Source organism: Bombina bombina, chromosome 2 (assembly GCF_027579735.1).
Source record: "Bombina bombina isolate aBomBom1 chromosome 2, aBomBom1.pri, whole genome shotgun sequence".
Classification (NCBI taxonomy): Eukaryota; Metazoa; Chordata; class Amphibia; order Anura; family Bombinatoridae; genus Bombina; species Bombina bombina.
Window position 1 is genome coordinate 1,308,939,788 of NC_069500.1, and position 17,506 is coordinate 1,308,957,293.

At 39.0% G+C, this 17,506-nt stretch overlaps 1 protein-coding gene across 2 annotated transcripts in view; it reads right to left on the bottom strand.

The window, feature by feature from the left end:
* CRMP1 (collapsin response mediator protein 1) overlaps positions 1–17,506 on the bottom strand; it is a 183,843-nt gene that overhangs the window by 75,527 nt on the left and 90,810 nt on the right. The window contains exons 2-3 of one of the 2 annotated variants that reach the window (XM_053700903.1): positions 14,262–14,350; positions 4,018–4,202 (exon numbers count right to left, since the gene is read on the bottom strand). In XM_053700903.1, the coding sequence (XP_053556878.1) occupies positions 4,018–4,202; positions 14,262–14,350 (274 nt within the window). Of the gene's footprint in view, positions 1–4,017; positions 4,203–10,204; positions 10,225–14,261; positions 14,351–17,506 lie in introns of those variants that run through there. The other variant, XM_053700902.1, reaches the window with a different exon arrangement.

Consider the following 17,506-nt stretch of genomic DNA (forward strand, 5'->3'; position numbering starts at 1 on the left):
ATCTCATCTTGGTACATAATTGCAGTCAGGCTACCTCTGGTGAGCACATGGAGGGCTGTGCGGCCCCCCAAAGAAATGCCACCCCACACCATTACTGACCCACTGCCAAACCGGTCATGCTGAAGGATGTTGCAGGCAGCAGAACGTTCTCCACGGCATCTCTAGACTCTGTCACGTCTGTCACATGTGCTCAGTGTGAACCTGATCGGAACAGCCAATAGAATGCGAGCTCAATCTGATTGGCTGATTGGATCAGCCAATCGGATTGAACTTGAATCCGATTGGCCAATCAGATTTTTCCTACCTTAATTCTGATTGGCTGATAGAATCCTATCAGCCAATCGGAATTCGAGGGACGCCATCTTGGATGACGTCACTTAAAGGAACCTTCATTCATCGGGAGTCGCCGGAAGAAGAGGATGGATCCGCGTCGGCTGCTTCAAGTTGGTCCCGCTCCGCGCCGGATGGATGAAGATAGAAGACGCCGCCTGGATGAAGATGTCTACCGGTCCGGATGTCCTCTTCTTGCCGGATAGGATGAAGACTTCGGAGCCTCTTCTGGACCTCTTCTTGCCGGATAGGATGAAGACTTTGGACCCTCTTCTGGACGGATTGGTGATACCCGGCGTGGTGAAGATAAGGTAGGGAGATCTTCAGGGGCTTAGTGTTAGGTTTTTTAAGGGGGGTTTGGGTTAGATTAGGGGTATGTGGGTGGTGGGTTGTAATGTTGGGGGGGGTATTGTATGTTTTTTTTAAATGCAAAAGAGCTGATGACTTTGGGGCATGCCCCGCAAAAGGCCCTTTTAAGGGCTGGTAAGATAAAAGAGCTGTTAACTTTTTATTTTAGAATAGGGTAGGGCATTTTTTTATTTTGGGGGGCTTTGTTATTTTTTTAGGGCACTTAGAGTAGGTGTAATTAGTTTAAAATTCTTGTAATCTTTTTTTATTTTTTGTAATTTAGTTTAGTTGATTTAATTGTAGATAATTGTAGGTAGTTTAGTTAATTAATTTATTGATAGTGTAGTGTTAGGTTTAATTGTAACTTAGGTTAGGATTTATTTTACAGGTAATTTTGTAATTATTTTATCTAGGTAGCTATTAAATAGTAAATAACTATTTAATAGCTATTGTACCTAGTTAAAATAAATACAAAGTTGCCTGTAAAATAAATATAAATCCTAAAATAGCTACAATGTAATTATTATTTATATTGTAGCTATATTAGGGTTTATTTTACGGGTAAGTATTTAGCTTTAAATAGGAATAATTTATTTAATAAGGTTTATTTTATTTCGTTAGATTTAAATTATATTTAACTTAGGGGGGTGTTAGGGTTAGACTTAGCTTTAGGGGTTAATACATTTATTAGAGTAGCGGCGAGGTCCGGTCAGCAGATTAGGGGTTAATAAGTGTAGGTAGGTAGCGGCGACGTTGGGGGGGCAGATTAGGGGTTAATAAATATTATGTAGGTGTCGGCGATGTTAGGGGCAGCAGATTAGAGGTACATAGGGATAATGTAGGTTGCGGCGGTGTGCGGTCGGCAGATTAGGGGTTAAAAATTTATTAGAGTGGCAGCGATGTGGGGGGACCTCAGTTTAGGGGTGTATAGGTAGTTTATGGGTGTTAGTGTACTTTAGAGCACAGTAGTTAAGAGCTTTATGGACCGGCGTTAGCCCATAAAGCTCTTAACTCCTGACTTTTTTCTGCGGCCGGAGTCTTGTCGTTAGAGTTCTAACGCTCACTTCAGCCAAGACTCTAAATACCAGCGTTAGAAAGATCCCATTGAAAAGATAGGATACGCAATTGGCGTAAGGGGATCTGCGGTATGGAAAAGTCGCGGCTGGAAAGTGAGCATTAGACCCTTTCCTGACTGACTCTAAATACCAGTGGGCGGTAAAAACCAGCGTTAGGACCCCTTAACGCTGGTTTGGACGGCTAACGCATAACTCTAAATCTAGGCGTAAGTGTTGTTTAAGTGTTCCCTTTATTTTTTTGAGCAGTGTATATAAATATATATACTAGGTATGAGAGTGTGTGTGGTGTTTGTGTTATATGAGGGTGTGTATGTGTTATATGGGAGGTGTGTGTGTTTTATGAGAGTGTGTGTGGTGTTTGTGTTATTTGAGGGTGTGTATATGTTATATGGGAGGTGTGTGTGTGTTTGTGTGTGTGTGTGTGTTGTATGAGAGTGTGTGTGGTGTTTGTGTTATTTGAGGGTGTGTATATGTTATATGGGAGGTGTGTGTGTGTGTTGTATGAGAGTGGGTGGTGTGTGTGTGTGTTATATGGGAGGTGTGTGTATTGCATGAGAGTGAGTGGTGTGTGTGTGTTATATAGGAGGTGTGTGTTTTTTTGTGTGTGTTGTATGAGAGTGAGTGGTGTGTGTGTGTTATATTTAGCACTCTATGGCAGCAGTGTTTGCAAGGATTTTTGTAGAAATGTTATACATTCTGGGCTAGATTACAAGTGGTGCGCTAACAGTTACATACGAGCGAAAAGGGGTTTATCGCATCTGTTTGGGCACGTCGGGAGTCGTGCTCGTATTTCAAGTTGAAAGTAAACACAATCGCTTGAGCGCAATTTAAATTAATGCTTGTCCTCTGGTTAAAGGGACATGAAACCCAAAATTTTCCTTTATGATTCAGATAGAAAATACATTTTTTTTTAACGTTGCCAATTTACTTCTATCTTCAAATTTGCTTTGTTTTCATGCTATTCTTTGTTGAAGAGATATCAACAAAGATATGTATAAAGTGTCACAACCACATGAAAAAAATGCACAAAAAAAGTTATAAGGGCTCAAAGAAATGAGGTCTCAGGTGCTCAGGTGTTAGAAAAAAAAGGCAGGCAAAGGGCTTTAACATAGAAATACATACATATACATATCTAAGTATTTCTATGTACAGTATGTGTGTGTGTGTATATATATATATATATATATATATATATATATGTGTGTGTGTGTGTACATATGTATTTTTGTATTATAATAATAATATTGTGTGTACATATGTATTTATATATTTATATGTGTATTTATGTATTTACATACACCTATAAACACATAAATACATATATAGACATATATATTGGTGAAAACATGTAAAAGCATATTTATGCAATATTCATATTTAATAAAGTGTCATACTGTGTATTTACTGTAAATATTTCACATTCCAATGTTCTGCACACAGCAGAATATGTTCTAGGTATTTCTAAATAGATATTCCTATATATATACACAGTATATATATATATATATATATATATATATATATATCTGTCTATATCTATACCTATATATAATATATACACACATATATATATATATATATATATATATATATATATATATATATATATATAGAGAGAGAGAGAGAGAGATAGATATAGATTGTACCAAAAAAACATCAGATATATGTAGAAATGTGTATTTATGAAGAAATAGAACATATTCTTCTATATGAATAACATTGGAATGTGAAATATTTATTTTTTTTCATGTCGGGTTAGCGCACTTGAGAATATGCAATCAGGTTTACACGTGAGTAGGGTTGGTTTTTCCATTTTTTTTCCTCCATTCACTTCTATGGGAGAATACGTTAACGTGATCATGATACTCAAAGTTTGGCTTTTTGAACGCACCGAGTTAGCGTGCAAGAGAAAACTCTTAACTTTCAACTTGGAATTCAAGCACTACCCAACACACGTAAAAACCTTACTTCTAGAGGAGTTAGAGTGGGAGCCTTAAATACCGCTCCACTTGTAATCTGGCCCTCTATTGTTGAAGAGTTAACTGAGGTAGGCACTTTAGCTAATGCAAGCCTAACTAGGTTTACTCTTCAACAATGAATACCAAGAGAATTAAGCAAATCTGATAATAGAAGCAAATTGGAATTTATGTTAAAACTGTGTGCTCTTCCTAAACCATGAAAACTTAATTTAGAATTTACTGTCCCTATTATTCGTTATGAAAAGCGTGGCCAGCCCTCTGGAATAAGCTATAAATGTGCTTACTGATCATGGTGGTCCCTCCAGCAACAGCAGCTTTTGTTCCTTGATAGAAGTCATCGAGTGTTGTCATACCCAAGTATGGCTTCTGAAGATACGTGTTTACATCAATACCACCAGGAATGACCATGCGACCATTGGCTTCAATAGTCTTCACTCCGCCAGGTACAATCAAATTCTCTCCTATTTGTCTGAAAGAATTTTACCAGATATGTGATTATTATTTGTTATAGGTATCTCTAAAGCATGCCAATGCAACCGGTGGCTATAATAATGACAGTTTAATGTGTTTGCCCATCAGTTTTGTTTTGTTATATAGATAAAGAAAGGAAGCACTTAAAGGGATATTAAACTCTAAATAAATAAATGCTAGATAGAATGATGCATTCAAAGAAAAGATTAGTCTGTGAATAACATGTAGATGTATTTTTTATTAGCTGTTTAAACATTGACAAAATAAGTGCAAAGTTTTAGTGTCTATAAAACAATGGGAGCTGCCATGTTGTATCTTAGGTTACCTTCTCTGATGTGGCCAATTAGGGACAGTTAGAAATAGGTCACTAGAGGGTGCAGCCAATGGCTGTGTGGAATATAACAGTGTTCTGCACTTCCATTTATAACCAGAACTGAAAAGCTCATAATTGCAGTTCTGGTTACAGGTAAGGGGGACAAAATAAATAATGAAAGTATATTGCAGACTTTTTTTATATCTACAACTTATTATTTTATATTACCATCTCAAAGTGTTTAACGTCCCTTTAAACCAGGAACAATGGTTTAGTAGCTTGTTTTATTAAAGTCACCACCTGAGAGCAGCCTCTTTTAGCCTAAATGTGTTTTTATATATTTACTTTTTTGTGGTACAAAGGAAAAGAGGGGGTAGAAAAAAGGGAGATAAGTGAATAGAACATAGGGAAGGAGTGGGAGGGGGAAGAAGAAAGGGAAAGAGGGAGAAGAATAAATGGAGAGAGAGGGAAAGTACAAGAAGGGAGAGAGGGAGGAGAGGGAATGTACAAGAAGGGAGAGAGGGAGGAGAAGAAATAGAGAGAGAGGGAATGTACAAGGGAGAGAGAGAGGGGGAGTACAAAAGGGAGAGAGAGGGGGAGTACAAACGGGAGAGAGAGAGGGGAAGTACAAACGGGAGAGAGAGAGGGGAAGTACAAACGGGAGAGAGAGAGGGGGTACAAAAGGGAGAGAGAGAGGGAAAGTACAAGGGGAGAGAGAGAGGGGGAGTACAAGGGGGAGAGAGAGAGAGAGAGAGAGAGAGAGAGGGGGAGGGATTACAAAAAAGGAGAGAGAGAGGGGGAGTACAAAAGGGAGAGATAGAGGGGGAGTACAAAAAGGGAGAGAGAGGGGGGGGAGTACAAAAGGGAGAGAGAGGGGGAGAGTACAAAAGGGAGAGAGAGAAGGAGAGTACAAGGGGAGAGAGAAAGGGGGAGTACAAAAGGGAGAGAGAGAGAGAGAGGGGGGGGAGTACAAAAGGGAGAGAGAGAAGGAGAGTACAAGGGGAGAGAGAAAGGGGGAGTACAAAAGGGAGAGAGAGAGAGAGAGAGAGAGAGAGAGGGGGAGTACAAAAGGGAGAGAGAGGGAGAGTACAAGGGGAGAGAGAGAGGGGGAGTACAAGGTGAGAGAGAGAGAGAGAGAGAGAGAGAGGGGGAGTACAAAAGGGAGAGATAGAGGGGGAGTACAAAAAGGGAGAGAGAGGGGGAGTACAAAAGGGAGAGAGAGAAGGAGAGTACAAGGGGAGAGAGAGGGGGGTACAAGGGGAGAGAGAAAGGGGGAGTACAAAAGGGAGGGAGAGAGAGAGAGGGGGGATTACAAAAGGGAGAGAGAGGGGGAGTACAAGGGGGGAGTACAAAAGGGAGAGAGAGGGGAAATACAAGGGGAGAGAGAAAGGGGGAGTACAAGGGGGGAGTACAAAAGGGAGAGAGAGGGGGAATACAATGGGAGAGAGAAAGGGGGAGTACAGAAGGGGAGAGAGAGGGGGGGGAGTACAAAAGGGAGAGAGAGAGGGGGAGTACAAGGGGAGAGAGAGAGGGGGGAGTACAAAAGGGAGAGAGAGAAGGGGAGTACACAAGGGAGAGAGGGGGGGAGTACAAAAGGGAGCGACAGAGGAGGAGTACAAAATGGAGAGAGAGGGGGAGTACAAGGGGAGAGAGACAGGGCTACAAAAGAGAGACAGTTGTTAAATTCAACTTCTTATGGATAGGAAGATGTTTTAAAAGTTAGTTCCATCCAACTAAGAATGTACTGATTTTTTTTTAATAGTATAAAGTCAGGTTCAAGCCTGTTGAAAATGAATAACATACTATACAGTCAAAAAGATTAACCCAATCCAGAAGACAGATTGTTTGAAGTATAGTTTGTTAGTTAGTGGATATTATGGGACATATTCTGATTGTGCGAGCGGACATGATCCGATATAGCAGATCATGTCCGCTGCACATCGATAAATGCCGACAGCATACGCTCTCTGCATTTATCATTGCACCAGCAGTTCTTGTGAACTGCTGGTGCAATACTGCCCCCTGCAGATTCGGGTGTCAATCAACACGATCACATTCGATCGGGTTGATTTCTGCCGATTTCTGTCCGCCGCCTCAGAGCAGACAGACAGGTTATGGAGCAGCGTTCTTTAGATATGGAGCATCAAGTTCCATACGGAGCTTGATAAATATGCCCCCATGAATTTTGAATCAACCTCATTTCACTTTTTTAATTCAACTTTTTTTTATTTTGTAAATAGTCTAAGTTATTAATCTGTAAAATTACAGTAAATGTGAATATACTGTACATATTCTACAAAATGATTTTGTTCTAACAAGAAAAAAGTTGAGTTCATCTCAGTCTCCAGCAGTAGCAATGCATCACTGCAAAGACAAATATTTAAATTTATTATAAACATTTCTGACAAACTACTAGAAAATGCACTGCTAAATTGATAGTCCATTATACTTCTTTTGAAAGTTCATAATTAAAACAAATAATTTAAGACTGCAATATAATATAAGATGCTGTTTATCATCCCTGGAGTAAAGCAGCATGTATATTTTAGTTGATGATATAACAATAGATATTCATAACTGATTGCAAAAATTACCTCATTGTTATTATATGATGGGGGGGAGTGAGGGTTAAATAAGCTGCTTCTAATGAAACACCGTGGCATGACTTGCTTCTGGCCTCCAGTCCTAGGATAGATCTTAATGGACAAAACAGGCATCTACTGCCTAATGCCACCACCGCGCCACGCAACAGTTGGTCCTGTCTGCAGTTTTAAAAAACATGTGTTCCGCACGCTTCCCCTATCAAAGGCGCATACGCACACACAATTTTAGAGGTCAGGACAAAGTCACACCTGCTGGGCCCCCCAGCGTGGCCGATATAGAAGGCCCGGTTTGATGTTGCGACTGTTGCAACCACCGTAGTTCCGCCCCTGGGAGCAACTTCTTTTGGTTTTCTGATATGACAGACTTGTTTTATTTAACTCAAGTGGCAAAATAAATACTGTATAACTAAAGGAAAAAATATTGAAAAAACGTAAGGATAGATTTGCAAATAACTTTAACTCCAACTACTGCTTATATTGGGCCAGATTACGCGAGCAATATTTGCGTTCCACTCAGTAATACTAGCGCACACAAATGTGTGATGGTATTACAAGTTAGGCGCAATGCGAACGTGACATCGCATTTGCATTGCAGGGCAGCTTTGCGCTCCAATGGAAGCCTCATTCTCATGCCGTCAGACATGGCTTAGAACCTAGCGCAGCGATGGGCAGCAAAGTGTAGACATATATGTATATGAATATATACATATATATTGATATGTTTATATGTGTATATACACATATTAACACATAAATATATATGGAGTTGAGTTTCAGAGTTCAGCGCACATAGAATGGAGAAAAACAAAAACAAATTATGGTGCAGTATGTCAGTACTAGGCAATCAAAAACTAAACATGAGATTTAAATGTGCTCACCTTGTTTAACCTCAAACATGTGAGCTATGTTGGAAGCATGGAGGGGATGTAATCCCTATCTGTGGTAAAGATGTTTCCAGCTGGTATGCAGAAACTTTTAGCAGGTGGAAATCTTGATATCCCTGGAGTAGAAATATGTTGGTATTTCAGACAAACTTCTCCTCTCTGGAGTTAGGTAGAGACACTTTAATTCTTTTTGCTGGATTTCTTTCCTTGTTGCTGTTTATTTCTTTTCCCCTTCTTTATACTTGAAAGGCTTCTCCTCTCTGGAGTATGGTATAAACTTTATGTATGCAAACCAATTAGTGCTCAGTTTACATACTATGAGATCAATTGTGGATATTAATTGCAGCACTCATGAGATGTGTATAAATGATGCTTGCAAGGACACAAAGTGAAATTTAAAATAAAAACACTTTTATTTTCCAATGTCCAATAAAAAATGATAAACAGAAATCCTCTTTAATAATAGTCCAGATCAGGCACAGAAATAGGTGAGCAGATGAAATATAGTATATTTCTTTAAATCCGGTAGTGAGTTTTTTTTTATCAGGGCTGGTGCAAAAACAGCTTGCTGATAAAAATTAGTGATATTGTGGTATAGGATGCTGTAAGTACAGCTGGAGGTAAATTCCTTGTGGTGGTTTTGAGCTCTGAAAAGCTCCCAGAGTTCAGGTGGATAAGTTGGTGTTTATGATGGAAAACCGTAATAAATAGTTACATGAACTGCTGTAAATACAGCTAGATGATGATTCATTGTGGTTTTTTGAGCTCTAGATAGCTCACAATATCCGGATGGATGTGGATTCTTAAGCCTGTCAGTGACAGGGTCCATTGCTGAAGTGTTTGAAGTGCTGAAGTGTTTGAAGCTTGGTCTCCCTGGACAGAAAGTGACGTCAGAAGTGGGCGTGCCCTTACGCGTTTCGTGAATTACATTCACTTCATCAGAGGGTATGACGCGTAAGGGCACGCCCACTTCTGACGTCACTTCCTGTCCAGGGAGACCAAGCTTCAAATACATCCCCTTCATGCTTCCAACATACCTCACATGTTTGAGGTTAAACAAGGTGAGCACATTTAAATCTCATGTTTAGTTTTTGATTGCCTAGTACTGACATACTGCACCATAATTTGGTTTTGTTTTTGTTTTTCTCCATTCTATGTGCGCTGAACTCTGAAACTCAACTCCATACCTTTTTCCTTCACATTCCATTTGATGATAGTGGAATATTCAGAAACTAGCTGCCATTGAAATATATCAGGAGGAACTAATTAGAGCAAAATAACCATTTGCAACATACACAGCGCAGATCAAGAAACACCCAAGCAAAACATAAATATATATGTATATATTCATATACATATATATTTTACAGTGATAACAGTCACAATAGACCGCAATGTAAAGGCACTTTTCAGTGCTGTTTTTTTTTCTAACACCCACACACCTTAACCCCTGGCAGCTTAATGTAAGGTGAGAGTGCTCTCTTCTGGACTATATATATATATATATATATATATATATATATATACACAGTATCTCACAAAAATGAGTACACCCCTCACATTTTTGTTAGTGTGTGACAACACTGAAGAAAAGACACTTTGCTACAATGTAAAGTAATGAGTGTACAGCCTGGATAACAGTGTAAATTTGCTGTCCCCTCAAAATATCTCAACACACAGCCATTAATGTCTAAACCGTTGGCAACAAAAGTGAGTACACCCCTAAGTGGAAATGTCCAAATTAGGCCCAATTAACCATTTCCCCCACCCCCGGTGTCATGTGACTCGTTAGTGTTACAATGTCTCAGGTGTGAATGGGGAGCAGGTTTGTTAAATTTCTCACGCTCTCTCATACTGGTCACTGGAAGTTCAACATGGCACCTCATGACAAATAATTCTCTGAGGATCTGGAAAAAAAATTGTTGCTCTACATAAAGATGGCCTAGGCTATAAAAAGATTGCCAAGACCCTGAAACTGAGCTGCAGCACGGTGGGCAAGACCATACAGCAGTTTCACAGGACAGGTTCCACTCAGAACAGGTCTCGCCATGGTCGACCAAAGAAGTTGAGTGCACATGCTCAGCGTCATATCCAGAAGTTTTCTTTGGGAAATGGACCTATGAGTGCTGCCAGCATTGCTGCAGAGGTTGAAGGGGTGGGGGGGGTAAGCCTGTCAGTGCTCAGACCATATGCCGCACACTGCATCAAATTGGTCTGCATGGCTGTCGTCCAAGAAGGAAGCCTCTTCTAAAGATGATGCACAAGAAAGCCAGCAAACAGTTTGCTGAAGACAAGAAGACTAAGGACATGGATTACTAAAACCATATCCTGTGGTCCAATGAGACCAAGATAAACGCATTTGGTTCAGATTGTGTCAAGTGTGTGTGGCGTCAACCAGGTGAGGAGTACAAAGACAATTGTGTCTTGACTACAATCAAGTATGGTGGTGGGAGTGTCATGGTCTGGGCCTGCATGAGTGCTGCCGGCACTGGGAAGCTACAGTTCACTGAGGGAAACATGAATGCCAGCATGTACTGTGACATACTGAAGCAGAGCATGATCCCCTCCCTTCAGAGACTGGGTCACAGGGCAGTATTCCAACATGATAACGACCCCAAACACACCTCCAAGATGACCACTGCCTTGCTAAACCCTATTGAGCATCTGTGGGGCATCCTCAAACAGAAGGTGGGGAAGCGCAAGGTCTCTAACATCCACCAGCTCTGTGATGTCATCATGGAGGAGTGGAGGAGGACTCCAGTGGCAACCTGTGAAGCTCTGGTCAACTCCATGCCAAAGAGGGTTAAGGCAGTGCTGGAAAATAAAGGTGGTCACACAAAATATTGACACTTTGGGCTCAATTTGGAGATTTCCACTTAGGGGTGTACTCACTTTTGTTGCCAACAGATTTAACATTAATGGCTGTGTGTTGAGTTATTTTGAGGGGACAGCAAATTTACACTGTTATACAGGCTGTACATTCACTACTTTACATTGTAGCAAAGTGTAATTTCTTCAGTGTTGTCACATGAAAAGATATATTAAAATATTTACAAAAATGTGAGGGGTATACTTTTGTGAGATACTATAACTATATATATATATATATATATATATATATATATATATATATATATATATATATATACACACACATACACGCGCACACTATACTATTCAAGAATCCGCCCAATATCTGCAATAACCTGGATGTTTAGCTCGACATAGTATATCCTGTGTTTATATATATATATATATATATATATAATATATAATATACATACATATATATATATATATATATATATATATATATATATATATATATATATATATACACATGTATTTGTATTTATGGTTATAACTAGCCCTTATGCGCTTCCTCCTTTTTTTTTATTTTTTTCATATGTTAAATATATATATATACACAGTCGTATGCAAAAGTTTAGGCACCCCTGGCAATTTTCATGATTTTCATTTATAAATAATTGGGTGTTTGGATAAGCAATTTCCTTTTGATCTATCAAATAACTGAAGGACACAGTAATATTTCAGTAGTGAAATGAGGTTTAAAGGATTAACAGAAAATATTCAATATGCATCAAAACAAAATTAGACAGGTGCATAAATTTGGGCACCCATGCCATTTTGTTGATTTGAATACCTGTAACTACCTAGCACTGATTAATTGGAACACACAATTGGTTTGGTGAGCCCATAAAGCTTTGAACTTCATAGACAGGTGCATCCAATCATGAGAAATGGTATTTAAGGTGGCCAATTGCAAGTTGTTGTTCTCTTTGACTCTCCTCTGAAGAGTGGCAACATGGGGGCCTCAAAACAACTCTCAAATGACCTGAAAACAAAGATTGTTCAACATTATGGTTTAGGGGAAGGCTACAAAAAGCTATTGCAGAGATTTAAGCTGTCAGTGTCCACTGCGAGGAACATAGTGAGGAAATAGAAGGCCACAGGCACAGCTCTTGTTAAGGCCAGAAGTAAAATATCGGATAAGTAAAGGCAAAGGATGGTGAGAACGGTCAAAAACAGCCCACAGACCACCTCCAAAGACCTACAACATCATCTTGCTGCAGATGGTGTCACTGTGCATCATTCAACAAATAAGTGCATGGGAGAGTGATGCGGAAGAAGCCTTTTCTGCACACACGCCACAAACAGAGTCGCTTGAGGTATGCAAACGTACATTTGGACAAGCCAGCTTCATTTTGCAAGAATGTGCTGTGGACTGATGAAACAAAGATTGAGTTATTTGGTCATAACAAGGGGCGTTATGCATGGCAACAAAAGAACACAGCGTTCCAAGACAAACACTTGCTAGCCACAGTAAAATTTGGTGGATGTTCCATCATTCTGTGGGGCTGTGGGGCCAGTGCCGGTACTGGGAATCTTGTTAAAGTTGAGGGTTGCATGGATTCCACTCAATATCAGCAGATACTTGCGAATAATTTTGAGGGATCAGTTACGCCGGAGCTGGATATTTCAACAAGACAACGACCCAAAACACTGCTCAAAATCTACTCTGGCATTTATGCAGCGGAACAAGTACAATGTTCTGGAATGGCAGGCAATCCCAGTCCCCAGACCTGAATATCATTGAAAATCTGTGGGGTGATTTGAAGCGGGCTGTCCATGCTCGGCAACCATCAAACCTAACTGAACTGGAGATGTTTTGCAAGGAGGAATGGTCCAAAATAACTTCATCCAGAATCCAGAAACTCATTACAGGCTATAGGAAGCATCTAGAGGCTGTTATTTCTGCTAAAGGAGGCTCTACTAAATATTATTACGATATTTCTGTTGGGGTGCCCAAATTTATGCACCTGTCTAATTTAGTTTGGATGCATATTGCACATTTTCTGTTAATCCAATAAACCTAATTTCACTACTAAAATGTTACTGTGTCCTTAAGTTATTTGATAGATCAAAATGAAATTGCTGATCCAAACACCCAATTATTTATAAATGAAAATCATGGAAATTGTCAGGGCTGCCTAAACTTTTGCATACAACTATATATATATATGTCTATGTATGTGTGTGTGTGTATCCATAAAGCATTTCCCTATCATCTTTTCTAGCGGTATTGTCTAATAACTCAGATGTTACTATGTGACTCCATTCCTATATTTTAGTGGAGTCATATCTATATCTTATATAAATCAGTCTGAAAGTGGTCTTTTTGGATATATAGTTGTATAATAGTTAGTTGGGCCATACCTGTTTTTTTAAATGACAGTTGTGGTTGTTATGCACATGTAGTAGCTGGATGCATCCCAAAGATCTGATTTGGTTTTATACTTGGACTGAGTTATTGACACCTTTTGGCAATGAGGATGGCTCTTCTGCTTGTGAAACCAGAGTGGCAACAGATGTTCCACACTTTTCCCCTTTCAGATAATAAATAGGTGACTGCACTTTCTGATACATCTGGGAATTTGCAGGATTGTCACTGGCTAGGAGCTCTGATCGCTGTCCTGTCAGGGAAAACTGAACATGATGCTCCCTGACTCTGCACAACTACCAATGACACATCTACAGCCCTATCCCTCCTGCCATGGTTCTGATCACGAAACAGTAGGTCAATTCCCCCAAGTACTCCTCCCCTCCCTGTCCCAGAAACCCTCTGGGAGATGTTGGGAGGTTATAGTCAAGCAATGCATCAGAGTATTTTCTTATTGCAGCTATGTGTCCTTTTCATAGTTTTTTATTGAGATAAATTTACAAAATTAACCCATAGTACATTCTTAAGAAAAATGTATGTAAGGCAAACTGAAATCATTGTACCTTTGTATATGTCAGTATTATACATTTCATGGTGGCTTTTCAGGATACCAGAGGTTAAACTGCAGTGGCCCAACATAATTTTGTTTACAGGGCCATGTTAGGAGGGGCAGGGTCACAAGTAGGAAGCGGGTAGGTGCAGGAGGGAAGGATTGTGGGTGAATCTTGGGGCATGTATGTACAGGCTGTGGGCTGGCCTGGGAACTGGGTGTGGCTCTACAGTCCCTTAAAACCTACACACAAAGGTTGCGGGTGGCCACACCTTTTAATCCGTGGCAAACCCACAGTATGTGGGGCGGCTAGGAGATGTATATTTATGTAACTGTAAAATATCTCTGCACATCTGTAAAAAATGTTGTGTTCCACAAAAGGGAATTGTAAGCACAAGACATCACTGCTGATATCACCCCCCCCCCCCCCAAGACAACGGATATATTATACTAGACAACACTTACTTTATAATGCCATCTTCGAGGTAAACATCTGCATAGAAAGACTGATCATCATTAATGACTCTCCCTCCTTTTATGAGAAGTCGATCACTCTAGAAACAAAAAGATCACATATTAAACACAGGTTGTCACCAGCAGACTGGATATTAGCAGTATAAGTCAGTGATGGGATTGATCCTCTGTAAGAAAAATAAATACTTTATATGCATGAACTAACATGCTAGATATAATTGTTTGCATAGGAGTAGCTGTTGCTGACAGATGAATGGGCAGTGCTCTTTCCACTTCTGGTTGCGACCCTGCTTAGGACAAGGTTAGGAGAACAATTACACAGTGCAACCAGACACATCTACTAAACTCTACAAGAGTCTGACAAAGATTCACCAACAGTCTCTCCAGTCTCTGAAGCCTCTGATGCTGTGCAATGCAGCTAAAGCTTCCTATTCTCTCTCCACCACTGTTAGCAGTTTGGCCCCATAAAATAACATTGTACATAGATAGGCTGTGAGTTAGTCCTCTATAGCTAGGCTACCCATATTTTAATAAGACAGTGTCTACCTTTTCTGAAGTCTGTCAACATGATCTACTTAGGAAACAGAAAATCTGAGCATGTAGGTAAAATTAATCTCAGATCAATATTCTTCAAAAAAACTATTGCTATTGTAAATCTTTATATGTTGTATGTATATATTTACAAAATAACTAAATATATTATTTAAAAAATGTTTTGAATAATTTATTTTTTGTTACGTTTATTCTAACTGGTATATCTTACCTATGTAAACTCATTTAAAAATGTTGAATAGTATTACACACACACATATACACACACACACGTACACATACATACACACACACACACACAGGCACACACACGTACACACAAACATACATACACATCACAGACATATACACACACATACATACACAAATATACATACACACATCACACACACTAACACATACATGCACATGCACAAACACACAAACGCAAACATATATACTCACACGTACACATACACACACTAACACATACATATACACACACATACACAAACATACATACACACACACTAACACATACATATACACACAAACATACACACACTAACATACATATACACACACACATACACAAGCATACATACACACACACACACACACTCTAACACATACACACACACACACACACAAAGATACATACACACACATACACACATACACACAAACATACATACACATATACATCACACACATCCACACACACAAACATACACATACAAACATTACACACCCAAATACACAAATACATTGTTTCCCATCTAGAGCATGGATTGATTTATTATTTTATAATACATAGTATAAATATTTTTCCATACATTCATTGATATGCCAGTCACAGTAGCACTTGCTTACTTTAATTTGTTTTCCTCAAGTATAATTTTAAAGCCAATCTTCTAGGTATTTATGCCAAACTGGAGAACTAAAGATCTGGTCTAATAGTTTCCTTATCGGTCCTTTTTGTTTTTAAATTCTCTTCAAAAGTGTCCAAAGCCTATTTGGAAAATTAAGTATGATTCGCTCAATTATAGTTTTGCTTTTATGGTCAGGAAATCTTCTACATTTAAACTCATTTTTAGACATAACAGTAGTTGACATAGAGTAATCTGCCAAATAGCTACTATACACAGCATAATGAATAAATACATAGTAAACAGACAATGCAAAAGCACTTAGTTTGAATTTCACATTAGTAGAATTGTTTCCTTACAAATTTCAAAGTTAGTTTTATTTCCCTTCCACTGCATCATGTCACAACATCAGCCAATAATAAAAATGCATATACGTATATTCTGTGAATCTTGCACATGCTCAGTAGGAGCTGGTGGCCTCAGAAAGTATGCATACAAAAAGATTGTGCATATTTAGATAATTGAAGTAAATTGAAAAGTTGTTTAAAATGGTGTGCTCTATCTGAATCATGACAGTTTAATTCTGACTTTAGTATTTATGTATTTTCCCTATAGTTCTGAGTTCATTCCTTTCAGAGTAATGTAGATAAGAAGGTATTTCCCATAGCTTGTCAGTATACTCTATTGTTTTCAGGTGCAATATTTTGGATGACAATGTGACTGCACAGGTTTTGTGTAATTCCTTAATCCATATTGATTCTCCAGCCTTACTGATCCGTATCTGTCACTGCACTCTGCCACTGAGATTTAGCTAAGGAATAACTTCATCTGAGGATATTGGTTTATCTATATAAGAGCAGATATTTATTGTTCAAAATGAAATCTGCTATCTTCTAAATCAGTAATTCTATGGATTGCCAGAAGTTTCAACTGGGATTGTCTGACAGAATTAGGACCAAGAGAAAAAATACCAAATTGGTATATTTCTTTGAGTATAAACAAGGGTTCTCAGTATTAGTCCTTGAGGTTTTGAGACTATTGCTCCTGCTCCTGAGCCTAGCTAGATATGATTTTCAATAAAGGATGCTAAGAGAAGGATAAAAGAAGTAAATTAAAAAAATCTGTTAAAATGGCATCCTCTAGTTTTTAATTTGATATCACTTTAAATTCTAATCTTCCCTCTGCCGAACACTAGGAGGCCTATTTATGCAATACGCCACCCCCTGCAGACTCACGGCCAATCGTCCGCCAGGGTTATGGAGCAGCGGTCTTTAGACCGCTGCTTCATAACTGCTGTTTCTGGGGAGTCTGAAGACTCGCCAGAGACACGGCCCTTCAAACTCCATACGGAGCTTGATAAATGGGCCTCTAGTTGTCAACATTAGAAGAGGACACTAGCAGAGCAATCAAGAAAGCAGGTTATGGAATATTAATCACCCACCAAAACCTAGCCCCCAAACATCCAAATATATACAAAATAATACATATTTGTTTTATTTGATTTAATCTGTAAACAAGAGATTCACAGATTCCAGCTCACCAAAGCAGATATATTATTTCATTAGTCTACTGTTCTTGTGTAAAGATTAAAAGACAAACAAATATACACACAAGACCAAACAGCTCTCACCTCAGGGCAGATTTTTATAATATGGGATAGACTCACAAACAATTGAAACCAAAAAACATGACTGATTGGTTGAATGAGCGTGTTCCGACTAATTTCTATCCACCAACTCAGAGGTAGCGGACATGGTAAGAAGCTGTAGACACTTAAGTGAGCCTGTTCCATAAGGGCTCCATGGCAGCATTTGCAGCTTAATACAAAGGCCCATA